Source organism: Passer domesticus, chromosome 2 (genome assembly GCF_036417665.1).
Source record: "Passer domesticus isolate bPasDom1 chromosome 2, bPasDom1.hap1, whole genome shotgun sequence".
Lineage (NCBI taxonomy): Eukaryota > Metazoa > Chordata > Aves > Passeriformes > Passeridae > Passer > Passer domesticus.
Window position 1 is genome coordinate 107,101,577 of NC_087475.1, and position 26,691 is coordinate 107,128,267.

Consider the following 26,691-nt stretch of genomic DNA (forward strand, 5'->3'; position numbering starts at 1 on the left):
TGCTGAACGTGGTGAACGAGGAGCCTGGAGAGGATCTGGAGAGGCTGAGGGAGCACCCGCTGCTGGGAAAGGCGGCACACGGCCGGGGAGAACCGCGGCTGGGGACAGCCCTGTCCTCCCGCGGGGCTGTCACGGGGGCAGCCCTTCTGTCCTGGGCGCAGAATAAATTCTGCCGCCAGCTTTCCCTGCAAGTGTGCCTTCGGGCTGGTTTTGTCTTCAATCGGCCGCCGGGCCGCCATGGCCCAGCTGGGCCGCGCTGACCCCCGGCCCGGCTGGGCGGAGCCGGGCCCGGCCTCTCCCGGCCGCCGCCGAGCCCCCGCCGCGGATCCAGCCCCGGGCCCGGCGCCGCCCCCGACACCGCCCCGGCACTCCCGAGGGGCAGGAGCGGCTCGGAGCGGAGCGCTGCCACCATGTTGTGCGGCGGTGCCTCGGCGGCCCGGCCCGCCACCGAGGAGACGCAGCGGATCGCGGAGCAGGTGAGGGGCCGGCCCGGCGCGGAGCGTCCCGCCGGCCGGGCAAGGCCCGTGCAGGCCGGCCCGGGCCCAGCGTGTGCCCGGCCATTGCCCTGCGCGGCGGAGCCCAGGCACCGCCCCCGGTGTGGAAGGTGGAAGGAGCGGGGAATGCACGGAGCCGCCGGCGGCTCCCGGAGCGCTCCTTCCCTGCGCCCGCCTGGCGTGGCCCTGTTGGCTCCAGAGGGGAAACCCGGCAGAGCCATTGCCTTGGGCTCGGGGAACGAGCTCCTGTGCTCCTTTCCGCACCTGTGCGTGCGTTTGGGGTTTTGGTTCTTTGTTGTTTGCCTCGGAAGGGGGGGGATTGTTTGGGGTTTTTTTGAGGGGGTGAAACGTAGAATAAGTAAGAAAGCTTCTTCGCTGCTTCTGCATTTCCCCAGCACAGAATTCAGCTCCAACTGCTGCCGGCTCCAAATCCTGATACTGCTTACAGTACCTGAGATTACTGCTCGTGTTGTTGGAGCACATGCTTTTACTCTAAAAATGCCATTGTGCAACTAAGTCCTTTCAAAACACATGTTCTTCTTTTTGTCATGGAAACTCAAGTTCCTTCTGCTTTTTGGCTTTGTCGGCTGGGCTGTGGTAAGCTGGAGAGCAAAGATGAAGGATGCGCTCCAGCCTCTGACTCTTTGTCGTTGCCTGGGCCTGTTCCCCATGCAGGAGGAATTCCCAAACACATACAGAGCACCCAAAGGCACAGCAGCCACCGAAATTAACATTTAGCTTGTACAGTCTGAGGATTCTGTGTTTTAGGAAAAGGGAGAGATATGCATCTCCTAAGCACCAGCCTGAGTTTGCAGTAATAAGCACATGATTGAGAATTGCTGAGAGTCATAATTATTGCTTTGACCTGAAAAGGCCTACATGTCATGTTAAAGGTAACGCAGATATGCAATTAACATGGCTTAAAACTAGGTTTGAAATCCTGACTTTCTGTTCTGTAGCACGCTGCAGTGGTTTGGCAGTCCAAAAACAAAACCCTGTTGGATTCAGAATGAACAGAATTAACCAAAAATCTGATGTTTTCATCTAAATCACCTAAATACTTTAAAATTTATCCAGCTTGTTTTGACTGCCAATTTAATTACTTCCTTTAATGAAATACAGGTGGGAAAACCCAAACTTGAAACTTGCCCATGCACTCATATCCTCATCTGGACACTGCTGGAGAAAATACTACTTTTGTTAAATCGAGGTAGCCCTCTCAAATAGCTTTATTTGCTTAAAGTCAGGTCTTTGTGGAAGATTTATTACAGCCTGCCAGTTTGCTTGCCATAAACATATTCCCTGTTCCTGCTTTTCCAGTTCTTGCCTTCATTTTACAGTTTCGTAAGAATCCTTGTGATGGCCAAATGCTGTTCAGTTTTTTGACCCACGGTGGATGTAGTGTCACACGGGGCAGGAAGGCTTCCTTTGGCAGTGTCTGGCTTGGGAATCCCATAGGAACAGCCACCTCAAGGCAAGGATTTCCACCCAGGCCTGTTCAGCTTTGGCTCCTCACTGGTAATAGTGGCAGAGCTTGTCCAGGGTCATTCTGAACCATCTGCTTTTTAGTTAAGTGCTCTGGCAGTGCAGGGCAGTGGAGAGCCTTCAGAGAATGATCATTTCCAGCCCTGGGACTGAATCTTGGATTGTTTGGGTGGGAAGGGACTGCACCTCCTGCCTGAGCCACAGGGTCAGCATCCTCAGGCTGCTCAGAGCTTTGTCCTGTCAGGTCTTGAATACTTCCAAGGATTGAAACTGCACAGCTTCTCTGAACACTCCTGCTGTAGTGCAGGAATGTCCTCAGGGAAAATGTTTCTCTTTATATCCAGTCTGAGCCTCCAGTTTCAGTTTTATGACCATTGTGTCTCATTCTTCTGGCGTCTGGAAAGTTTCATCCCTGGAAAAACCCTGGTACTGGAAAGTTTTCTTCAAAGCCCTCTTCTCTTTGAGCTGAGCAAGCTCATTTTCTTCCTCTCCTCAGAGCACAAGCCATCCTGGTGTGCTCATGGAGTGCTCCTGGTGACCCTTCACGGGGCTCACTACAGTTTATTGGTGTCTGGCTTGTACTGGGGGCCCAGAACTGGGAGCAGGATTCCACATTTCCTAACAAAGGCCGAGTAAAGGGCAATAATCACTCGCCTGTCTTCTGGCTAGGCTCCTGCTGATGCAGCCCAGTGTTCCATTAACTTTGGTAGCACCAGGACACAGTGCTGGCTCCTGTCCTCCAGAACTCCCAAATCCAGACTGAGATCAAGAACCAGCCTGGGATTTCCGTCTCCACCCTGACTCAGGACGCTGGTTTGTCACATGCTGTGGTGACTCACTGCCACAAACACCCTGACAAGCTTGCAGCTGCAGGACTCTGAGCTGTCTGCACCCAGAGCCCAGTGTTCAGCTCGCTGGTGGAAATACAAAATGTGCTGAGCTGGGGTGATTTAGTGACCTCAGAAACCAAAGCTGCCCAGTGCCTAGGATTGCTAATGGAGTACAGGACAGGACAGGGTCAGCGGGAGACTTATGTCTGCCCTGCTGTTTAAAATTTGTAAAAGTGTGATGAAAACTGAAACCATTTGCTCCAACCTCTGACTGAGGAGAAGGGGAGGAGGCAGGAGTGAATCATGGTGCTTTCTGGAGCTGTGCCCTTCAGTGCATCTTAGAATGCAGCTTGGATTTCTGTATGGCAAAAAACAAATGGGAGAGTGTCCAAACTTCATTATCTTGCTTGTGACATGCTGATCATAACCTGGAGGGAGTGTAGAGGTATGGCCTCTGAGAGGGAAGATAAAAAGCATGGACACAGCTTGCAGGGACAGGATGGTCACTGAAAAGGCACCAGAGTTCTGGGAGTTGGAGAGGTGTGAGAACACACCCTGTTGCAGGAATGGTTCTTCTGTTCCTGCTTCACCTACAGCACCTGACCAGTGGCAAGTTGGCACTTGTTCTTCCCCAAGGAAGCCTGTGGGGTTTAGGCAGGAGTGCAAATGTATCTATTTTCCTTGAATTTAGGGAGAAGGGGAAGTACACCATATAGCTGGAGAATCTACTCATTGCTGGTACTACTGCCTTGGGAGTGAAGGGAGGGCTTTGCAGTGATGCAGTGCAGGAGGTGCAGCCTGGAGCAGGCAAGGACTTGCAGGCAAGGACTCCAAGACTAACTCATCTTGACCTGCAAAACAAAGGCTGAAATCTGCTTTCCTGACCAAGAATTTTCCATATAGCCACAATGTGCTAGAGTGCCCAGTGCAGGAGAGAAGAGCTGCATCTCAGGAGTTCATGGCTCCCTGCTGGGTACTGGACAGGTTATTTTGACTTCTTGAGCACTGTTTTGAGGTTTGAAAACACAGATTCCAGCAGACATGCTGAAAGAACTGCCAAGTGTTTTCCAGACTTGGTGTCAGCCTGTAGTGATTGACTCCCACCTCCAACTCAGCTTTGCCACCTCCCTAGATTCCTGGTCCTGCTTTCACACAAAACTTAACATGACTCATTTTGATCTTTTAGTATCTTAGAAAAGCAGGGGAATTTCTGTGTTAGGGAATTCAGCAGATGTGAACTGTAAGCCTGAAGTCCTAAATACTTGAACCTTGCATCATTCTTAAAGAACCTATTGTTTCCTTAAGGTAAAAGCTCAGCTAGAAGAAAAAGAAGGGAAAACCTTTGATGTCTTCACTGCAGTGGAGTTTAAAACTCAGCTGGTTGCTGGAACAAACTACTTCATCAAGGTAGAGGACACTGGGTTGCTTCTCTTATATTAATGTGTATAATCTTTGGAATGGTGGGTTTGTTTTTTTTCTTAACTAGAGGAGAATGCTTACAATTTGACCTTTGTGCATTAAAAACCCACAAATATCCACCTCCCAGCCCCTCTCCCTATCTGTTAAATACAGAGATCCTCTTTTCTCCATTTTCATGAGAAATTAGGTGGTCTTTCTGCAAAGTCACGGTTCCTAGTCTGGTTTAAAAGAAGCCAATGGTTTTTCTCACTGCCTGTCTGCTGCTCCATCCTCAAACCAGCCCAGCCTCTGCCACCCCTCCTGCTGCAGGCTCCCCCTGCAGGGATCTCACTGGCTTTTGTGCTTTGCAGGTCCATGTTGGGAATGAGGAGTTCATGCACCTGCGGGTGTTCAAGAGCCTCCCCCACGAGAACGAGCAGCTGAGCCTCCACAGTTACCAGGGCAGCAAGACAAAGCATGATGAACTGGCTTATTTCTAGCAACTTTCTCTGCTGTGTTTCCCTGGCTGGTTCTTATGTGCATTTTCTACAGGCTGCAAAATGTTGATTCCTGTGCCAACAAGGGCAGAAAAAAGTGTCTTTTTTTTTTTTAATGCCATTCCCTTCCTGTGCAATCTCCAAACCTGAGAGTCACAGGGCTCTCCTATTACCTGCACTAATGTAAACCCTACTTTTATTGCAACTTAACTTAGGCTTTAGTGCAACTTAACAAGAATACTGTGGCTGAGTTCTGTTTGTGGACTTCCTTGGTCTGGAAAGCGGAAGGGGAATGACACCAGCACTCATATATTTGCAGCAAGGAACAAGAGGAAAGCCTCAGTCTTTTCTGTGCTGTTTTGCAACTGTGAATATATGTGTAGATTTAAATTGTACTTTGTATTTTATGGGCAAAGTCTCTCATGAGAGACTCGAGCTGAAACAATTTTGCAAGGAAGAGAAAGAGGCTTACAGTAGTTTGAGACAAACATTCCCTTGGTAATCATGCTCATCCTTTTGCAGCAGTAGCATGTAATGTCCCGTAGAGGGTGTGTGAGTTTCAAACACCAAACCAGCTTGCTTATGTTCTCGGTCCTATGGAAAAGTCCTGGAAAGGAACTTAAGCTGGACAAGCATTTCTGCATTTATAACAATAAACATTTCTTTTGACTTGAGATACCACCTTTGGTGCTTTAGTGTTCTCTTCTCTGGTTTTCACTATTGATTATTATCTTGCTCAGCTTTTTTTCCTTAACTGTTTTTTATATCCAGATAACCTTATGTTTAGTCTATATCTTAACTGAAGATACTTTATTTTAGTCTTGTGACAGATATGAAAGATAACAAGAAAGACATCTGCAGGTATATCAGCAGCAAAAGGAAAATATGGACAGTAGCTTTCCAAACTTATTTTATTTTACTGTCATAGGCAGTAATCTCCATAGGATTTGCAGAGGTGAGGCACTGCAACACATTTTGTCTTAGAAATAGGTCAGAGGGTCATCTCTGGTTTTGCCAGTCTGAAAACTGACGAGGCTGGGACCTTGGTTCTCATGAGGAAGACTCTGGAACACCTTTAAGTGGACATATTCGCCATTGGAAACTTGGACCTAGGAACCAAAAGAGCGGGGAAGTGAGAATCAGAGGCTCAAAGCAGATTCAAACAAAAGGCTGTTCTTTACATTCTTGAAAGAACTTCTTTGCTCAGGATCTTAATTGTAGATGTACCTTCATTTTTACTTCAACAGCTCTTATCCAAGTCTGGGCAGTAACTGGTGGCAGAAACTGTCTACACCTGTAGAAAACTGTATTAAAAACCCTCAGCCTCAGGTAAGGGGAAAATGAGCAGAACTGCTTGGGTGTGGAAGCACCAGAAGATGCAACAGGAGAAAGGTTTTGATGGTGTCCTATTTCAGTTACCAGGATGCCAGCACATTTGCTCACAGCTTCCTGACACACTCGTAGGAGATGAGACAATGAGGAAACCTCCATGACTTGGGGGTGGGACACAGTGCAGACACCATGTCAGCTCCCAAGGAGTACAGAAAGATGTAATACAGGAAGAGCAGCACATGGTCCTGAGAAGCAATGACAACCTGAAAGCTGCTCTGCAGCGTTACTCCAAAAACACATCAATGCCTGAACAGGGAGCCTGACATATCCTGTGCTTTTGGGAGTGCATGAGAATGCCTGGAATAAACACTCTTCCAAAGAAATTCACCTTCCCCCTAGAAAGTCCTCACATAAAGACTTGGTAGGAAGCTGTAAAATTTCATTCTTAAAGAGCCAAGCATAACAGGTGCTAAACTCTCCCTTGGTGAGGGACATGGAAACTTTAATGCCTTAGGCTCCAAGAGGTGTTTACATGCTTTCTGGTGGGTGCAGTGAGGCACTGTGCTTGGTCTGGGTTGCATTTCAGCTGTAAGTCTGCTGGTAAAACATCAGTGAAGTGGAAGATACTGTAATACAAAATAATGCATCTTGTGATGGAGTTTGTTCCAATTAATGCTAAAATGAGGATGTATTCCATCAGTGATGTTTTTCATCACTGGTAAAATTGGGAAAGAAAAGACAAATCATCCATTTCCAGTGTTACCAATGGATTTCTGCTAAGTTTAGTAATAGATCAATCCTTGTTTCTGAGTTAAGAGTTCTTTTAAGGAAGATCCTGGGAAAGAAGGTTTGGCAGCATCTGTCCTTCCTGGATCAACTAAATATGAGAAGCGTGGAGCTAATGCTCACTGTGTCTCTCTGCAGAATTAGTCTCCCCCAAACATTACAGGCCAATTCCTCTAATAAAAGAATTATTCCAGTTCCCTTGGAATATGACATACCCTGTCAGGTACAAGCCCACACACACGTGGGGTTTCAGCAGTCACAGTCAGATGAATAACACACCCAGACATTTCTTCTGTGCTACTTCACAGAAAGCTGCTCATGTCCATCGGTCAGGGTTTCCAGCAGAGGAGGAATGGTGCTATCAGAGGGCTCCAAATTAAGCATTACTCATTTTCCCTCTAGAGCAGAGGGGGTTTTGAAAATACAGAAAGAAGCAGCAAGCAGGCTGTGTACCTCTGCAGCACCTGACACAGAACCAAAACATCAACACACCTGCTTGCATGCAAAACTAGTCAGCAGACATGTGTGCACTGCATCAGAAAATTGACTCTCTTTCCATCAGTTCCTCAACCTGACTTCAATTTCACCCCAACAAACACAACTGAAGGATTCAGACACTATTTTGCCTTGAAAGGAAACAGGAGACCAGTTATGACTTGCTGAAATAATTTGAGTTGGGAAGGTAATCTATAGTCCTTGAGAGGGATGATCCCAAGAAGCTTACCAGTCACATCTGAATAAGCATAGGGCATGTTTTATAATATTTATATTCCTGTTCACAGTAGTGTCAAACAGGAATTTTATAAGCATTTGGAGGTAGTCCCAACTTCTGTTACTCACTTCAGACAGTTTTCTATGATGTTTGCTTCTCTTTCTAGCTGTAAGCCACTCTGCAAGTCACCTGTAGCATTTAATTCCAAAACACTCCCTCCTACAATATATACAAACCTTAATAAAGAACATTGTCCCGGCAACCACTTGAGTCCTATATACTATGGCTGTAAAGACAGCACAATTCATGTTTGTCTGGATTTCAAACTCTTGCTTCACCTGTAAAAAGAAAGGGAAAAATGATTGGCAGGTTCATACTAAGGGATTTCTTTCACATATACCACTCCAATTTTCATCCTTCCACACATACTCCCTTAATGAAATTCCACAAAGTGACTGAGGGTGCCCTCAAGCCCCTCATCCAAATCATCAATAAAGGTATTAAACAGGACTGGCCCCAACACTGAGGCCTGGGTGCACCACCTCTGACCAGCCAGATGTAACCACCTCTCCCTGGGCCCCGCCATCCAGCCAGTCTTTTCACCCAGTGAGCAGTGCACCTGTCCAGGCTTCTTCAGCAGAATGCTGCAGGAACTGGAGTCAGAGGCTTTGCTAAGGTCCAGGGAGACAACATCCACAGCCTTTCCCTCATCCATTAGGCAGGTCATGGAAAAAGATCAGGTTGGTCAAGCAGAACCTGCCTTGCATGAACCCATCCTGGCTGGGCTTGAATCCCTGGCTGTCCTGCACATGCTGTGTGATGGCACTCAGGATGAGCTGTTCCTTGACCTTCCCTGGCACTGAGGTCAGTCTGACAGGTCTGTAGTTCCCTGGATCCTCCTTCCTGTCATTCTTGTAGATGTTCTTTTAGAGAGGCATCAAATTAGCCAAACTCCAGTTGTGTGAGACCTCCCAGGTTCACTGGGACCACTGGTAAATCATGGACAGTGGCTTGGAGAGCTCAGTACCCTCAGGTGGATTCCATCCAGCCCCACAGATTTACACATGTTTAAGTGGAGAAGCAGGTCACTGTTTCCTGCTGGATTGTGGGAGCTTCATTGTGTTCCTTGTCTCTGTCTTACAGCTCAGGGAGCTGGCAGGAAAACTGGTCTGACTATTAATGATTGAAATTAAAAAGGCTTTAAGTACCTCATCCTTTTTTTTTTTTTTTTTTGAGGCAATGATTTCCTCAACATCCAGCAAATGATGGAGATTCTCCTTAGCCCTCTTTTTTTTGCTTATGTATTCACAAGAACACTTTTTGTCATTGTTTTTGGCAGTGATCAGAGTTAAGTTCTAACAGGGCTTTTGCCTTTCTTTCTGCATAACCTCACAACACCTTTGTAATCCTCCTGAATTGCCTGCCCCATCTTCCAAAGCTTATAAACTCTGTTTCTTACCCTGGGTTCCAGCCAAAACATTCTGTTCAGCCAGTCCAGTCTTCCTCCCCACCTGCTTGTCTTTTGGCACATGGGGACACCCTGCTCTTGCATCTTTAGGATTTCCTGCTTGAAGAATGCCCAGCCTTCCTGGATCTCTTTGCCCTTCAGAACTGCCTCCCAAGGGACTCTTTCAACCAATCTGCCAAACAGGCCAAAGTCTTCCCTCCAGAAGTCCAAGGCAGTGGTTTTGCTGTTGCCCTTCCTTACTTCTCCAAGAAATAAAACTCTCCTATTTCATGATGACTGCATGAGCACCACACAGAGAGCAGAGACAATCTCTGCTAGGCTGGGTGACGTGGTGCCCCTCTGCACATGACACCCACGCTGATGACCGGATGCATTACTGAGTTTGGGCAGAGGAGCAGCACCAGTGCCAGCTGCTCAGGCTGCCCTGGGCCGGGCCAGCAGCACCTCAGTGCTTCTCACCACCCACCTGTTTCACAGGAAGCCACTGAATTAATTAACTTGCCCAGTACAAGCATCTATAGCTGGTTGCCACTCCCATGACATTCCATCCTAGCAGGAAGGCCACAGAAAAGCACCCAAGCAACACCAGATCATTTCCTAAGAGCGAGGAATTATCATCCTGTTCAGCTTCCTCATGATCTCTTACCCTGCTCTTCTGCTGTGTAGCTTCCACAGGGTTTCTATCCCCAGGAACAGACAACTACACTTTCAGCTGAGGAGCTGCTAACTCTGGCAAACCAGGGAAATTTTAATTCCCAACAACCTTCCAGCTGACCGGGGCAGGGGCCTCCTAGAATGCTCCTAAGTGGCAACTTTTGGTGCATGATATTCCTCTCTCAGAACAAATCAAAACGCCACTTCTCTCCAGTTTTGCTCTCTCTCCTCTGGTCACTATATCCCCCATTTGTTACTTACAGACTGAGCCTTCAGTAAAATCAAGAAGGCAAACAGCTCCTTAATCCTCGGGTGAAAAAAATAACATTCCTAAACTCTTATCTAACAGCATCCTGAACCCAAAACATTCCTCAGTTTTGGGCAACAGCTGTAAAACAGGGAGACCAAATAAATAACATTCCTCAGCTCACTAATGATGGCTAGAGACAAGGCACAGGTATAAGTAAATAATTATGTAACCCCATGAGCAGACAGACCTTGAGCATCCCAAGTTCTGCAAACGCTCTTCACAGCTTCACTGAAATCATAGGAATTGCTTCTCTGCTCAGCATAAAAGCCCCCCAAAACTGCTTCATGAAAAGGTGACACATGCTGGAAGGACAGCAGATTTCCCCAGCATAAGGTTTCCATAAAAATATTTGCCTTAGAGAACTATACCAAAGCCTCTGCAAAGGGGGAAAGGACCAGGAAGTGTTCTCTCTCCTGCTTTCAGCACAGGGCAGAAATTTCACCCTGCAGAAAATAAGAACAATAAACAATCTGTTTTCATTTTCCTGAAACTACTGAGAATAAAAGAACACTAAAATTAGGATCAGTCCTTTTCTGGACTCAAACAGAAACTTTGCACTATCCACATTTCTGATTCCGTACATTCCCTGTACTCTGGGAGCATCAGCACTGCCTGAAACCAGCATTCACATTTTCAAGTGCCTGTTTGCTCACGGACACCCAAGTGCTGTGGTTTAACCTCCAATACACACTGCAAGACTTCTGATGACCCATAAATAACACAGCCCAGCACTGAAAACGAAGCTCAGTATCTGATATGGTGCTCCAGGCATTTCACAGACTCGTTAATTAAATTTCACAGCCCTCAGCTGGCCCCATCTTAAACATGAGGAAACAAGAGTCGCAAATACACAAAGGTGCTGCAATTCCCTTGCTAGGGTCACCCCTCCATACATAGAAGAGAATTTCTGATCTCTGCAAGTGCTGCTCCTTCAAACATTCCTGCCAGCATAGAAGGAACAGTGGTACTGCTCCCAAGTAATTCAGTCAGTGCCCCCCAAACAATTGTAGATCATTCATTTCTCCTTCTGCTCTGCAGTAAATCACTCTGACTAACCTGTTACCCCAGACTCCAGCCCTCCTTCATGTACATGTCCCCAGCTCTGGTGACCCCAGCTGTGACTGAAGCCCTATAATGGAAGAAGGCTCAGAGGAGCTGGGGAGGGTGATATTCCACCCATGAAACTCAGGGAACAATGCAGGGCGTAACTGACCACAGCTTTTGCAAATAAGATGACTATCTCAACACAAGGTTGATCACAGGGTGTTTTTGATAAATAGCTCTGTCAGCAGAGGGGATCATGTGGTGATGTAACTCGCCGAGTTCATTAAGAGAAAGCAAACACACCCCTGAGTTAGCCAGACCAGCATGGGGGAAGTGAACACATGGCTCTGCCCAGTCCTGAGTATAAGAACTAAATGGCTGGATGAAAGAATTTTGAAGAAAACTGCTGGCTAGAGCCGACTTCAACCCACACCCCCCCTTCCAAGTCAGTGAGGATGCCCAGGGTGGTGGCACAGAGGTGGTACACCAGGAGTGCAGAACGCCCTGGTGTCCTCAGAGAACTGGGATTGCAGTCGCTACATTTTGCTAAGAGTAACTTAGACCTGTATCAAGTTCCCAGCATATTTGTATCACTCTGCTAAAGGGGACACCTGGTGTAACATGGAGTATCTTCTAATCAGTAAACAGAATGTTAAAAGTTATCCCCTCCACCTGTGGACTACGGAAGAGAGCCCTGTCACAGTTCTGGGCTGCCTGGTCTCAGCTGCAAGATCACAGAAGACGTGGAAGGATGCTGGTGCAAACTCTCCTCGGCGGCACAGCAAAGGAGAGAGCTGGGAGCCCTGCACATCAGGTATAGTGAGTGTGCTGCAGTATTGGCCAATGCATTCCGCCCTGCTACTTCCTATTTTTGTTTCCTCAAAGAGTGCCTGAGTACAATTGCCAAAGGGACACGAGCTCATCTTTCAGAGGCAGAAGGGTGAAGACAGTTGGGTGGGTGGGAACCCTTTTCATTCCTCAGGATGCATTTTATTTTTTCTTTAAGAAGAGCTGCTGCACTGCAGGGCATTAGAGGATCTGCAGAGGTGCTGCTCACAGAGCTGCTCCAGTTCAGGACCACTGCCTCTAACCAACCACCTGGAAACTGGGCTCACTTAGTGGCCTGCCTTGTGCCAAGCTCATCTTGACCCACAGCAGCCCCTGTATCACAGCTGTGACTCCAGAAAACACGTAATGCCAGCAGGGAACACACAATTTAAAAGCTTTGTCCTGCATACATAATTCTTTACTGCATACCAGCATGTGGTTTGTCCTGTGCAGTCCTTCACTGAGGAATGAACTCCACCAGGTACAACCTCTTCCCTTCCAATATGCCACCTCTCATTTCAAACAAGTGACCTCACTGCTGGCATAGCAGAGCTGGGCTTGGAACTTCGCACAGACATTAACTGAAGGTAGCCAGTGCCATGCCTGGCCATGGACAAAGAGCAGACAGACAAGTGGCTTGTCTCAGTCTTACCAAGGCACTTCCTACACAGAATGCTGAGAAAACACTGCCAGTCAAGGGGATTCCCACTTTCAGCATGAGCCTCTTCAGTTTAAAACCTGCCTCAGTCTCCCAGGCTTTACACGAGCTTCAGGAATAGCCTCTTTGCACACAACCTAATCTAGAGAGAGGGTGCAACTCACCTGGTTAACAAGCTGCTGAACCTCTGGAGTGGCTGGCTTGGTGTCAGATAAGCCCCCAGGCATCATGATGGCAGGTGACTTCTCTGAAATGATGAGTGGCTGTGGAGAGGGAAGTTCAGCGCAGTCTGAGCAGAGTCCCCAGGCATCTCACATATATACACACACACACATGTGTCATGGAACCATGTGACCTGCAACACACGGAGCCTACCATTACTGAACTGGAGGAGACAAGCAGGGAAAAGGGGGGGAAAAGCAATGTAAAGCACTGGCAATATTATTAATAAATGTAAAAAGCTCTTAAAGTAGCGTTTATGGTCTTCACATCCAATAGAAAAGCAAACATCAGCCTCCAGTCACCCATATCTTAGAGATTTGGTTTGGGCTGCATCTGGAACCTCTTGCCTCCCCACCCATGTGCAGATGACTAGGCTGAGCTCTTGGGAAACTGATCAAAGACACACCCAGTATTTCCCAACAGATTCACTGATCAGAGACAAGGATGCAGCACTTTCCTTAGCGTAGGTCCCGTTTAACTTGAAATTTTATTCTCTCAATATCCTTCTAAGTGGGAAAATGGGAGCAGATGGCATCTTACATTCAGTGACGTGACTTTACTCTGCCTGACCAAAAAGGTGCCAAGGTAAACATCAGCATCAGAAGTAGAAAATAATTCAATCCCAGATTCAGGTAAGTACTGCAAATAAGGCATTTCTGCTTCTTTCCAATCAAACCAAAAGCTGTATTCAGGCAATCATAATAGCAACTGAATGTGCAATAAAATCTACTTTTTAACTCCAGTGCCAATTTCCTGGAAGACAAAGTACAATCAAAAAACACAAAAGCTGTCCCATTTTCAATGTACACTGCTGAACCAGATCACATGAGAACGTATAGTCAGAAGTATTCATTCTGCAGTTACAGTCACATGGCACAGTCACATTCATGAATGTCAATGTACAAAGCTCAAATCCTGCTGGGGGAAGGCTAATAACTGCTAGCAGCCCTCTCTGGTAAGGGAGAACTAACACTTCAAGACCACAGAAAAAAATTAGTCCCTGTCGATATTTCTGCCATCTCCCTCTCCAGCAAATATGAGGAATGTTGTTCCACAGCAAGGACCAGCGAAGCAGAAACAGACCAGACACTTTTTAGTCTGTAGGGGCAGGTACATGGGAGCAGGTGAAATGAGAATATGTACTGCACACAGGCAATGGGCATTTCTGCTGGGGTCAGCATTAGGGAATTTGCTAGGAAGAGGTGGGTTTATGGCCACAGCAACAAACTTATCCGTGTCCTACCCATACCACTGAACCTCCTCCTCACAGATAACAAATGATGCAAGACACTGTATAAAGTACTTCAGATCTGACTTCAAGGCCTGGTTTTGGTACAAAGCCCCTGAGATTGAGAAACTGGGGCTGTAGGGGCTCTACACTCAACAATACTGATGAGTATTACAGCATGTTACTGAAAAAGCTACTGCAGAATTTTCCAGATTTGAGCAGCTGTGTTATGGAAGTGGACAAAAAGCATTTGAGGAAAAATCAATTGTCCTGAGACAATATTTTTGTGAACAGAGAGAAAAATCCTTCCAGTTCTCAGGAATAAAAGGAATGACAGCTGTAAAAACTGGAATTCTGCCACTTTCACCAACTTCTCTCCAGATGAGGAGTTCCTCAGTGTCCTATTCATGGAGCTGATGACAACTCAAACCTTGTTTTACATAAAAACCTGCTGATTCACTCAAATGCTGATCATGTTCCACCACCTGTGCCTTATTCATACAGCAGGACAGATAAGTTAAGGAACTGGAAGAGCCAGTTCATCTTACTGAAGCCAGAAATCAGAGAATGTGTCCAACAACTGCAGGGCACCAGTGCTACAACAGGGTATTTTATAAACCTCTCCACTCACCAGGATACAGATCCTGCGAACTTCCTTGGGAAGGGATGTTAAGATTCCCCAGGGCAGCAGTACATTCCTGGAGAACTCTCTCTAGCTAGAATTCTGTCTAGCAACAAATACACTGAACACAAAGTCTAGGAGGGTTCATTTATAATCTTGGAAAGACTCTAGGTGTGAAACTAAAGATATTAATGTTGCGTGGAAGTCATCCACCGGACTCCCTATTTCTGGGTTTGCTGGTTTTTTACTTTAAAGCATAACAACTTTTTTTCCCCCAGAATACACAGTTGTGCAGAAGGGAAAAAAAAAAATGAAGACTAATTGTCAGCAAATTGATGCGGAAGTTTACAGAGGCAAATCAGACTGTTTCCTTTCCACGGCAGTGCTAATGGCTGTCCCAAAATCCCGTGAGATTTCTAAGACTGGGATGCAGTACTCAACCTGCACAAGTATTCTATGAAACCACTTTTAAGTGCAGACATTTCACAGACCTGTGATCAAAGATGACCAGACGCAATTGATCAACCTTCTCTGGGGTAACTCCCACCTCCACCCACTCCTCTCTACACTAAGTTTTGGATGTAATGAAGCAGGATTTGGAACACTGCCTTGAAAAGAACAGCCACCCCCACGCCATCTCTTGCACAAGAAGGTGAGTGTGCCCCCTTAGTGTTTGAGACGTGGCTGGTATCACGTACCAGGCCAGTGTACACTCTCCATCAGCACAACTGGCAGCTTCCCCTCACGTCACTGTGCTGCTGTTATCTTGGAGACTATCTGCTGGCACACCACCACTGGCATTCTGTACAGCTTTGAAGCTGAGTAACATCATGCACCACGTACTATTCTAACACAGAAGAAACAGATCTTTAGTACTTGCAGGCCACTACTCCCTGGTTCGGTTTAAGCCATTTTAAGAGTGCCAAGCTACTGTTGATAAAAACACCAGTAGAAAACAAAGCAAACAAAATAACCTCCACCAAAATCCAAACCCCAGGGTTATGTATTTACAAGTAATTTTTAAACCATGAATTAAGTCAGCTCTGTAGAAATTATTGTGAAAGCCAAGCCAGTAAGGTCAGTCTTCTGGTCTCACAGTGACATGTAATTGTGGCTGGACATGACACATGGTCTGAATGTCTTTAAGAGCTTCTAGAGGAAAGCAGCCCTCCATGTACCAGCTGAAGATCTGTTCTCATCATCACAGGAACAGTCGCCTTGATTTTCAACATGCTGGTCTGCAAAAAAGGTTTCCCTTCCTGCCACCCCTCCTGATTTTTAAAGATTTCTGACATCATACATGAACAAGGATCAACAGAAACCTGACCTTCAGCAGCACAAAGTTATCATAATCCAGCCTATGCTGAGCCTCTTCCTCTCAGTCTGCTTCAAGACAACTGAAATCTAATGTCAAAAACATTCTGTAAAGAAATTACCTGTTTCATCAGTCTTTCATGCCTACAGGCTGCAGAAGACAACAGTACTGAATGCTAGAAAAAGAACAACACCTCTTTCCATTTCACAGAAGGAAAGATGCTCAAGCTTGAGAGGACTTTCCAAGCACATGGGACCTGCCCACCTGTATTCACCACTTGCAAGCAAAGGGAAAGCCCCAGTGGAGGAGGTAAGGCACCCACAGGACTCTGGACATGGCCATCAACTGTGCTCAAATGCCATTACTTGCAGAAATAGAAGTTAAAACCAGGGAAAGGATGGAATTTTGCTGTTTGTAGGGTCCACTGTTTGACCCCCATATGACAGCAAACAGCCCAGTAATTTTGTAACTACCTCGAAGTAACTTTGAAGCAAGGTTCAATCCCTGACTAAACACCATCCTGCAACCCTCAGGGGCCCCCAGGCACAGAATTTACCTGCCTGTGTCCAGTGTGGCACACAGCTGACACTGATGCCATTTGCACACATGCCAGACCATCCCACTCCCCAGGCAGCTCCGAGGTTCTCAGGAGCCAGCAGAGCCGCGTCCTCCTGCCCCGCGCCCGAAGTGTGGCATGCAATTCCATTTACTCACCGCGTGTTCCATCGAGTTCAACAGCAACTGAGCCACCTGACTGGCCGTGGACTACTGCAAGAGACACCCTCTGTGCTCAGAGCAAACTAAATAAAGCAAGTCAATGTCTTACTGCAACCCTCTGTATGCAAACACCCCAAGAAGGGATGCTGGGGATTTAGGAGTCTTCTCGTGGGATCAGGTTTTCATACTTGGGTTTGTATAAGACTACTTGCTTGGCCTTATATCCAAACTGAAAATAATTCTATGTTGGCCTGATTTTTTGGAGTTGTGGGGTTTTTTAACATTGTTTCCTCATAACTAATTAAAAAAAAAAAAATCTGTGTATCACATCCATTTCACAGGTCATTTATCACAGCATCTGCTTAAGTGAAGACGCTTTCCACAACAGCTGAGCAAACATCTGGGTAGATAAAGGAAGACAATTATTAATTCTCATTACAGTCTCTAGTTTACGCAGAAATAAAAAATTACATTTCAAGACTATTGATCCAAGTCTATACACACTCATAGAAGTTTCATTGTACAACTGACTTAAAAGGAGAATTTGTCCCTGCAGTTGATCCAAGCCCAGGAGAGAACAAATATTTTAGACACCTATACTAGAGGTCAATAATAAAGTACCAACTTTGAAACCAAAACTTACTGTTCTCAACATCTCATTAATTGACCATCATCTCCTGTTGAAATTTCATTAGTGCCAATTCAGCCCAGAGTGATGAGCAGTATTTGATTTACACTTTGATGATAAACAATTATAAGAATTTAACAACTGAAGAAAAAACGCATTTTCTGCTTTCTGAGTTGCAGAAAAACAATGAGAAATCTTCAAGAATGAGTGCTCCAACTCAAAGTTCTGCATAAAGCAGTTGCAGTACCTTGAGAAAAAGAGAGGGGGAAAATGAAGTTTGAACATTAGGATTTATATCCTCAAAGACTTAAAATGTATTTCTACCTCATTCTCAACAAAAGGTGAGATGAAATGACCCTGGTGCCTAAAAAGAAAAGGCCTCCAAGCAGTTTGAGTCTTTACTGCCCAAACAACTATAAGACAGATGCTGCTGCACAGATCTTTGCCAGCTCTCAGTAACATAGGTACATTCCTTCATTTATTTCCCACTCCCTGTATATTCAAAGTTTTAGGGATGTGAGAGTGTATCCGGTAATTTCATTGCTGAATTCCCAAGTGTTTGCAAGACAGGGCCTGTATTTTTAGGGCTCTGTTTAAGTTCAGTAGTTCTTAAGATCATATCAGCTGGCAACCACACAGACATTGTCACTTGACTGTCAGCCTATCTGAGATAAATACAGAATAAAAAGTAAAAAATACAGCTGTAATTGCAGCAACCCAGCTTTCCTCCTACTCATCTGCCTTTAAATGCTGTGTTACTGCAGGGGTGCTGCATTCAAGCTTTGTAAACACAACACCATGGCCAGGGTCAGCAGGATCAGGTATGCACAGCTGTTTCCTCAGCTCAAACACAATTCACCTTTAGAACTACTCTTAAATATTCAGAGGGAGGGACAAAAAAGAGTCCCTGGACAGTCTCATTCCCAAATGAGACACACCTTCAGCTCCAATCCATAGTGGTTTTAATCGACAGCACATCCCCTATATAAAGGAAAACTCCAGAACATGGAAACACAGACCAAAGGGCAGTAAGCAACAGATGCTGCCTCTCAGCACTGCAGCAGCAATGGCAAACCTGTACCCACACACAGCTCTGAGCCACTGCTGCTCGTGTTGAGAAGTTCAGAACAAGGCTGGTAACTTCTTACTTTCAGAGATGCTGGACCCACTACACTTGCTGATCAGTCTGCAATTTTTATTTCCTTTCAGACTTCAGCAGATTATTTCCACAAAAAGACTGTGTTCACTGATATTTTAGCAGACAGCAGCTCAGGGAGAGCCTTCTCCTCCCTGTTCAGGATAGGTTTTACTCTTTCTTCCCCTCTGGGATCACTGAAGCTGTGGAAGTTCAAGAAAGATGCCAGTTTTGCATTCCGATTGAAAATTGTTTTAATACTATAAAACTCATTTGTTCACATATTTTGTACAAAAGATGAGTTGTTTTCTCTTAATTACAGGAGAATCATTTCAAGCTTGAGAATTCAGCTAAGTAGGTCCAAAACAAAACAAGACTGGGTTCTACTGGTTCTGGAGGGTCCCAATTCAGCTCACCCACGGTCTCTTTCCAGTTTGGCTCTCACAGTTATGGACCACCTTGATGGAAAATATCCCACACCATCATTGACTCTTCGGAGGCTTGTAGTGAATTCGGCACCGCTCATTAAATACCTGAGACACCAAAACAGAAGAGCAAAAGTGAATCAACCCCATCCAGGAAATGAGCAGAACTTCACAAACAGTTCAGAAACTACCTCAACTACCTGGGCACCCATCTCAAGCTGCCCAGCTCTGAGGTATCAATAAATGACACTTACCAAGACATCCATCTCCATTCACCTTCACTCCTGGCTTTAGTAAATCCAAAGTATGCAGCCTGATGTTGAGAAACTGCACAGCACTAAGTGTTCTCCCTCAGAAAATGCAGACTCTTAATCCTGGCAGGCTGTTATCATCAAAAATGCTGATGCCTTTTTGTTTTTAAAAGAGAGGGAAATAATCATGGGAAGGCTCCTGAATGGTTGTGCTCTGTTAGGTTCACTCTGGCATTCAAAACTGGGTCCTGTATTCCTGTCTTTCCTGAGCAGGCACATTTTACATTGGCACAACAGCCAAGAAGAGGGGCAAGGGCTCCTGAAAGCCACGTGCACACTTCCAGTGCTCTGCCTGCCTGTGCCAGTGCTGCCAGCACTCCCTGCAAAGGGCACAGCACTCCTGCATCACTCACCTCTGGCACCTTCTCTGGGTAAAATTTAGCCTCCAGAACTGGATACTGAGGATGGTGTATATTTAGCTTGAACTGCCGCCAGCCTGCCCTAAGGAGGGCCAAAAAACGTGATTGTTTAAAGTAAGGCAGCCTGAATCCAAAGCAAAACACACAGGCTCCCACCGAGGCTGCAAGTGCTCTTCACAAGCCATTCAGTTATTTATCAGTTTTTATCCCAACTTGTCCAGCACAAGTCGTGAAAGCGACACAAGCACCACCTGACACCAAGCTGGGCTCTGGCAGGCGTTGGCTGTCCCACCAGCATTCCCACAAGAGCATATTTTGCCAAGCTGTCCAGGGGTTTGGCAGACCCAAGTGCCTGTGTTCATCAGGATATGAAGTTTCATGACCTCTCCCATTGGCTTTATGTGCAAAGTGAGTGATCTTGTCATTTTGGGGAAGTTATCCAACACTTTATATAAATACACAGTTTCAAGCTCTGTCTTCCTAGAATCTTCTACAGCAGATCTTATTCACACTTCAGAACCTATGGCAACTTCAGCAAAAGTGAAGCCTGGAGCACACATTCATTACAGCATTGCTTCTCAACAATTTTGGAGCAATTTTCAACTACCTTTCAAATTTAATTTATTTAAAGAAGTAGACGTGTATTGCAAACTGCTTCATACTGCAGAAAACAAAAGCTGTGATATAGTTTCTTTCACACACAGAAATGTGCAGCCATTATGTTACCACATGGAATGGGCACCTCTGGAAGAGTTCAGATGAGGTAAAGGTTTGAGATCAGTGATAGGAGGAAACTGTAGAAATTAAGAGCAACAGCATCAAGTCCAATTCAGAAACATTTTACTACTAAACAAATTGAACAGTTTTTCGTCCATTGCCTGTTAATGACATTTTAATGGCCTATATGTCTAAAACGGTGCTGGAAATACTCTCTAAAGCACTGCAAGGGTCTCTAGCATCAAACAACAGCTTGCTTGTTATCATGCTTTCAAAATATCTTCAACAGTAACTCCACAACCTGTGGCAGGAAGATCAATGCTGCAGTCTTATTAACACTGCCTCCTCCTTTTAGGATCATTGGCTCACAGATCTCAGTGCATTACTCAGGCCACTTAAATCCACTGGTCTACCTGTGAAGCGCTATTCTCATTTTTTTCAGACATTTTTCAGGAAAAGCAATGGCTGAGAAACCTTAAAATTCATGTTACTAGGCAAAAGTTTGATTTTGCTGGCTTTTACGTATTTGTATAAACCATTCCAACAATAAACTCCAATCTGGAGGTGCTGGACAGAGGCTAATGCTAGTGTCTTGTTTGAAAGTCAATTCCTTGTTTGGTATCATCCAAATTCCACATGCATTTCTCTAAAGTAGCATCCTTCTGTATGCCACTATTGCTACAGTCAGACAATGTTTAAAAATCTGTTTCCTAATCAGATTTTTTCCAATTAGTTTTCAGTTGTTTAGGACTAATGGAAATACACAAGTGTACTTCCCAACCAGAAGTCTACAATAATAAAACACCAGCCTGCACACCAATAATCACTTCCATGTAACAAATTGCATTCAGTGTGCAACTATGACTGGCTCTAATTGACATTTTAACAGGCAGCTAAAGGAGACATTTATGTGTATATTCAGAGCACAGTACAGCAGAACTGGAGATAAAACCCAGAAATATTTATCTCTCCAAGCCCCACTCTGAACATGGGCTGAGGAATACACCAGCAGGCTAAAGTACCCCTGGCACCATACACACCTCACTGTTTATAAACTCCCCATCTTCAGGAAAAATTAGACAGTTCTATCACCAGTAAAAGCTTAATGCAGCTACAAGAAACCTCTGGGATCATTACTAAATTTGGAGCTTCAGAATGAAGATTAGGGTGGGGGCTGTTCCCCTATAGCAAAGTCATCATAAAATATTTGCCCCTGGTGACCTGCATCATGTTGTTGTAAAGGTTGTGGCACTGCTTAGTCAGATCTGAGTGGGCTTAAAATTAAACTGAAGTGCATGCTTAGCTTTTCTGGGACAGTATAGAGGTGTACTGATGCAGAGAACTGTGTAAATGCTCATTTCGTCAGCCTGCACTGAGGTTACTGATGAACACCCAAGACATAGAGCTGTACTGGTTTTACACTGGTGCAATCTAAGGGACTAAAATCATGAAGCAGGGATTAAAAAGGAAGGTGCAGCTAGTACTGGCTATTTGCAAAAATCCTTTTTGCATTTAGAAAGGGAAAGAGGCTCTCTGCAGTATTGAAAGCTCTGAAAAGCTACATGAAACCAGAAAAGGATGCCAGATGTGAAATGCTGCAGTGACACAATACAGCCACCTCAGAATTTAAGCTCAGTGTTGAAATCACCATCTAGACTTCGGGGCCATCAATCCAGAGGGTGATCTGCACCCTCTGCTGACACAGGAGAGCAACGGCAAGGCTGCCCTTTGCACCAGGGAGTGTCTGTTCAGGCCTGAAGAAACTCCATCAGGAAAAGGTTCAACTTCCACAGCCTCACCCTCCCCTGGGCTCTGTTCAGAGTTGAGATCAGCACCAGATACAGGCAAATGTGAAAGATCCTTCTCTCTGACATTGTTAGAGGTCCTGAAAAGCTTTTCAGAATTGACCACAGAAAAGCCTACCAAAGTGCTCAGCCACTGGCAAGGAGGAGAAAGAGACACAGGGAATAATCCACAGTCCTTCCTCCATGCTAAATCAGATGTTTTTCCTCCCCTGGCAGTGCAACTGAAAAGTTTTGATCTCTGCATCCAGCACTGGGAAAATGACTGACTTAAAGCACTTCCCCCAGCAGTGCCCTTATTTATTTCTAGTTAACCTGCTTCACCAGGCACCAGTCCCACACCTCCAGTGCAGGACTGTCTGTTGGGACAGAACATCATCACTATTAAATGACTGAGTACCTTCCAGCTTCTGTCGTTTACCACTTCTTCAACATTGAGCTCCGACTGCATCAATTTCAACTGCAGAAAATAAGAGATAAAAGGATTATTGTCAAACAGATCTCCCTGCAGCCTTCAGTGCTTATTACAAGTGCAACTTTCCAGCTCCCAACCCCAGCACCAGGTGCACACCTCCTGTGATGGTGCAAACCAAAGGGCAGGATGTGTAATCACCCTGGGAGCCTGGCCCTTCCAGCCAGCCAGTGCTCAGGGCACACACAGCTCTGCAAGGGCACAGTGAAGGCAGACTCACAAAGCAAGCCTGGCAGTAGATCCTGATAACTCATGCTCTGTTCCTAAATAATGCCCACCAAGATCTGCAAGCAATTAACTGATTAACTTTGATGGCTTCACAGGCACAAATAACTGCACCTAATGCAAGCACTGAGCACAGGGAATGCCAGGGCTGGGGTTAGCTCTGCAGCCTTGAGTTGCCACTCTTGCATTATTAGAGTCATTTATGTAGCTGGCAGCAAAGCTAGGATTCTGGATTTAAAACTAAGGTTATGAACAGACCCTCTCTGCTTCATTCCCCATCTGCTCAGTGTACTGACCAAAAAAAGGGTTTACAGTCTGACCACATGTTGTTGGTGCTGTCTGAAGCAGTTAATATTTTATGTCACCACTGCAGGACAAACCAGCCCTACACAGATGCAAAAGCTCTGGCAAGAACTACCACCAACACACAGCTCCTGAGCACTCACTTGACCTGTGAGAAGGGTAAGAATCTCTTTGTTTCACACCTGTTAGAAACCCCAAGGGGCAGGTGTGACAGTTGTGTTTGGGGAATTTGGTCCCAAGGCAATAGCAGGAGATTTAAAAACCATCTGCCATTTTTGTCAAAATTTAGGATATATTCTTGTTGGAGTCTTTAACATGACAGACAAAGAGTCAGAGCTTATCCATTTTCAATACATGGCTCCAATGAGAGGCCTGGTGAACAGGTGCAAGCCAGGACAGCAATCCCACTTAAAACCTTCCAAGTAAGATATCCAGGAACACAGAGCAGCTACAGCTGTGGGATGCACTTTCCCCAACTCAAGAGGACTTCAATCTGTTTGAAGTAACAATCCAGCATCCAGAGAGACTGGACCACCAGGATAAATCTCTATAAAATAAACACTCAGAGGATCTTTAGTAGTTCAAAGAAACCACTACTCCAAGTTTTCTCATTCCGTGACTCAAAAGCAATAATTCTGCATGAAGTTCTCCAAGTTGTACAAGTAGCAGGATCAGAGAAACACACATAACAAGGGAAAAAATATCTATACTGCAAGCAAGTGAATAGATATTTGAAATTCCCACTCTTAAAACTAGGATGTGTTCTGTCAAGTTAGCTTTTCTGACTTGTAGAAAAAACACAACTCTCTGTTTTGGAGAGCTAAAAAAAAATCAGGGGGATCACACGTCATAAGGTCCAAGTACAAATCTGAGGTGATCTCATAAAAAAATTCTGAAATGTTTCTAAGTCATGGAATGCTTTCAACATTTGAAGCCATCTCCATTGTCATCTTCCATTGTCATCTTCCCAGTGTTTTCAGTAAGAGATTTCAGTCTCAGTAACTAAATGATTTTAAAAACTGGCTCTGCTAACAAAATTTGTAGAAAATACTATGCTACCACTCCAGTTTTCCAAACTAATATCCATGCTTGTTAGCAGATCAATAAGTGAGGCTTTAAGAATAAAACTGCTCATCTGCCACATGCTTCTCTCAGTATCCCTTTCCTTACAAAAGGGGCCCTGGAAGTGAGATGAGAACTTCAGTGGGGTTCCTTTCTCCACTTCTGATACTCAATCCCCTCTGGTAAAGTACTTCCCACCCACATGCCAGAAGGCTGAGAGGGCATTTGCACATTAGAATTCTGTATGCAAACCCAGAAGTCTCTCTCTCACACCATCACAAGGTACTCCAAATATTAATCCAAGAAATACCAAACAGCAAAAAAAGGTTGTGTAAATGGATTGCCTGAGAGCATCTTGTAGTGAACAGGAAAAGTTAAGCTTTGTCTCAGTGGTATCAGTCAGTGAAGGTTAGAATCCACCATGGGAAAGAATGTGTGTTTCTCTACAGCATTCATGTAGAAGACTCTCAGGAAATGCTCCAGTTGCAGGATAAAAGCAGCTCTCTGCCTTGAGGCCTTGGGAAAATAATTCCCACAAGACCCACCAAGAGCCAACGAGAACCTTGGAAAAGACTGCTTTAATGAGGATCCACTTCAGGTTCTCTCCATCGCCCTGGTCTTTCCATTTGGGAAAGATATCCACTTCTTCCTCTACAAGTGATCTCTCAAAGGCTCCACCACTCACCTTTGTCTGCTCTTTCCGGAGCTGCTTTAATAATGCTGCATCTTCATGGGCCTTTTCCCTCTCCTCTTTGAGGGTTTTCACTACAGCAGAAGTCTGAGAGATGCAGTTTTTGATGATTCTTTCTCTACTGGTGTGAGCATCCATCAACTAAGTGGGGAGAAAAAGAAAGTCTCAGTGACTCATCAGAGAATAAAAACCTCCTAGTTACAAGTTTAAAGAGACACTTTCTAAAGTCATGGTATTGCTGTGCCTACAGAAATCCCTTTGAATTCATAATCTACATGTGGGAAACAACACTGCTTTGAGCAGCAGCTACTCTCAACTTAGACTATCCTGTCATTCTTGCTCTTACCAAGTTGACCAAAAGTCAAAGGTAAACATGAGGAGTCTTGCAGAGCAGCAGGAAAAGCATGCACCCTTTTTAAAAGATCCTCAAAGGATCAGTATTGGAGACCAAAGAACTTCCCTGCACGGTTTTAGACTGAAGCAGCGTGTGGAGATGAAAGCAGGACAGTTAGGAATACACAAAGCAGGATCTACCAAGGCAGTGCTTTCCTCAGACACTGAGGATGCTTTACTGGCCACTGCACATGAAGGGAGCTGAAGTGGAAGGTGAGCACACTCACAGACTCGTACAGCTCTTTACACGTCTGGCCAGGATCAACTTTCCCCACAAAGGAAGCTGTTGGAATCGTAGTGTTTAATTCATGAACAATTCTATCGTCGATTGTCCTCATCACCCTGAGCAGCTCCTGTATTAAAAAAGAGAGAGATACTTGGTTATATCTCTCAGAAAAGCCTATTACAAAAAATTTGCACAGCCAAGCATTTTAATAGAAACTAAATAGGATTCCCTACAAAGAGTTAAAAGCACACCAAAGGAGCAATCCCACATGCAGGAGTGGGATGCAGTATGTGCTGCAAACCACGGAGTTTCCTCAGCAGCAAAGGCCAGAGCAGGGGTGAGCAACTGATGCCCCCTGAAGTCCCCTGGCCCTGCAGGCAGCGTGGACAGGCTGAAGAGCCTGTGCCCAAGTCCCTGTCCCCACTTCCACACAGGAAACTGGGCACAGCCTGCACCACAACAGCGAACTTTGAATAAACCTGCACCACTCTGGGGGGCCTGAAGCCGAGCTGGGAGAGGTTTAGGTTGGGTCCCAGGAAAAAGTTTTTCACCCAGAGGGTGGCTGAGCACTGGAACAGGCTCCTCAGGGCAGTGGTCACAGCACCGAGCCCGACAGAGTTCAGGATGTGCTTGGACAACGCCCTCAGGCACCTGGCGTGACCCTCGGGGTGTCCTGTGCGGGGCAGGAGCTGGACTCGGCGATTCCTGAGGGTGCCGAGCCACTCCGGGCATTCTGGGATTCCCTGTTCGAGACACAGGCCGGCTCCAGGGCCCCGCCGGCCCGGGCCCCGCTCGCACCGCCGAGCGCGGGCGGCACCGTGCCACGCTCCCTCAAGCGCCGCGGAGCGCCCGCGGAGCTCCCGCGCCGCCCGCGCTCCGTCCCGGGAAAGGGAGCTGCGGGGAAGGGGAGGTGTCCGGCCGCGCTGCTGCCGGAGGGAAGCGGGAAGGGCAGGGGGGAAGGCCGGACCGCGCTCCCTTCCCGCCGCATCCCGCCGGCCGCGGGGAGCGGGGTGACCTCGCGCACGGGGCGCGCGCTCCCGCGGGGCCGCTCGCCGGGAGCGCGCGGGGCGCGGGGGGGAGCGCGCGGCGGCAGCGCCCGGCCCGGCCCGGCCCGGCCCGGCTCGGCCCCGCCCGCCCCGCGCGGGTTACCTGGAACTCGGCGAAGTCCTCGCAGCTCGCGGCCCGGCTGGGCGCCGCCATCCTGGATCGGCCGAGGGAGCCGCGGCGCCCAATCCGGCGGGGAGCCGGGATGACGCGCGGGGCGGAGCGGGGCGGGACCCGCCGGAGCGCGGCCCCCGGCGCAGCGGCCCCCGGGCGGGCATCTCCACCGGCAGCGGCCGCG

General features: G+C 46.4%; 3 protein-coding genes across 7 annotated transcripts; 1 reads left to right on the forward strand and 2 right to left on the reverse strand.

Moving 5' to 3' along the window:
* The first annotated feature begins 296 nt into the window (after window positions 1-296).
* On the forward strand, window positions 297-5,378 carry LOC135294736 (cystatin-B-like). The gene is made up of 3 exons (XM_064410390.1): window positions 297-476; window positions 4,115-4,216; window positions 4,579-5,378. The coding sequence occupies exons 1-3, from the start codon at window positions 411-413 to the stop codon at window positions 4,705-4,707; spliced, it is 297 nt and encodes a 98-aa protein (XP_064266460.1). The 5' UTR covers window positions 297-410; the 3' UTR covers window positions 4,708-5,378.
* A 219-nt stretch (window positions 5,379-5,597) lies between these two features.
* On the reverse strand, window positions 5,598-22,437 carry LOC135294737 (cystatin-A-like). Of its 4 annotated transcripts, none has more exons than XM_064410393.1 (4): window positions 22,378-22,437; window positions 12,661-12,851; window positions 7,771-7,872; window positions 5,598-5,813 (listed from the first exon to the last, which is right to left on the reverse strand). In XM_064410393.1, the coding sequence occupies exons 2-4, from the start codon at window positions 12,724-12,726 to the stop codon at window positions 5,685-5,687; spliced, it is 297 nt and encodes a 98-aa protein (XP_064266463.1). In that variant the 5' UTR covers window positions 12,727-12,851; window positions 22,378-22,437; the 3' UTR covers window positions 5,598-5,684. The 4 variants fall into 4 exon arrangements, with proteins under 4 accessions (XP_064266463.1, XP_064266462.1, XP_064266461.1 ...); XM_064410392.1 differs by lacking the exon at window positions 22,378-22,437 and adding an exon at window positions 16,598-18,444; XM_064410391.1 differs by lacking the exon at window positions 22,378-22,437 and adding an exon at window positions 15,267-18,444.
* MIX23 (mitochondrial matrix import factor 23) lies at window positions 18,593-26,639 on the reverse strand. Of its 2 annotated transcripts, none has more exons than XM_064410386.1 (5): window positions 26,499-26,639; window positions 25,351-25,476; window positions 24,725-24,871; window positions 22,378-22,437; window positions 18,593-18,896 (listed from the first exon to the last, which is right to left on the reverse strand). In XM_064410386.1, exons 1-5 carry the CDS (start codon window positions 26,547-26,549, stop codon window positions 18,846-18,848), a joined length of 435 nt encoding a protein of 144 aa, XP_064266456.1. In that variant the 5' UTR covers window positions 26,550-26,639; the 3' UTR covers window positions 18,593-18,845. The 2 variants fall into 2 exon arrangements, with proteins under 2 accessions (XP_064266456.1, XP_064266455.1); XM_064410385.1 differs by lacking the exon at window positions 26,499-26,639 and adding an exon at window positions 26,001-26,137.
* Window positions 26,640-26,691: the final 52 nt, after the last annotated feature.

Excerpts from the sequence above, each read along its gene's own strand:
- LOC135294736 (XM_064410390.1), top strand. The coding sequence starts at position 411 with ATGTTGTGCGGCGGTGCCTCGGCGGCCCGGCCCGCCACCGAGGAGACG. Across the intron at positions 477-4,114 it reads CGCAGCGGATCGCGGAGCAG|GTAAAAGCTCAGCTAGAAGA; the intron begins GTGAGGGGCCGG and ends TGTTTCCTTAAG. Across the intron at positions 4,217-4,578 it reads GAACAAACTACTTCATCAAG|GTCCATGTTGGGAATGAGGA; the intron begins GTAGAGGACACT and ends TGTGCTTTGCAG.
- LOC135294737 (XM_064410393.1), bottom strand. The coding sequence starts at position 12,726 with ATGATGCCTGGGGGCTTATCTGACACCAAGCCAGCCACTCCAGAGGTT. Across the intron at positions 7,873-12,660 it reads TTCAGCAGCTTGTTAACCAG|GTGAAGCAAGAGTTTGAAAT; the intron begins GTGAGTTGCACC and ends TTCTTTTTACAG. Across the intron at positions 5,814-7,770 it reads GGACAATGTTCTTTATTAAG|GTCCAAGTTTCCAATGGCGA; the intron begins GTTTGTATATAT and ends TTTGGTTCCTAG.
- MIX23 (XM_064410385.1), bottom strand. The coding sequence starts at position 26,081 with ATGCCCGGAGTGGCTCGGCACCCTCAGGAATCGCCGAGTCCAGCTCCT. Across the intron at positions 25,477-26,000 it reads CACCCCGAGGGTCACGCCAG|GAGCTGCTCAGGGTGATGAG; the intron begins GTGCCTGAGGGC and ends TTTTTAATACAG. Across the intron at positions 18,897-22,377 it reads TAAACGACAGAAGCTGGAAG|GTATTTAATGAGCGGTGCCG; the intron begins GTACTCAGTCAT and ends TTGGTGTCTCAG.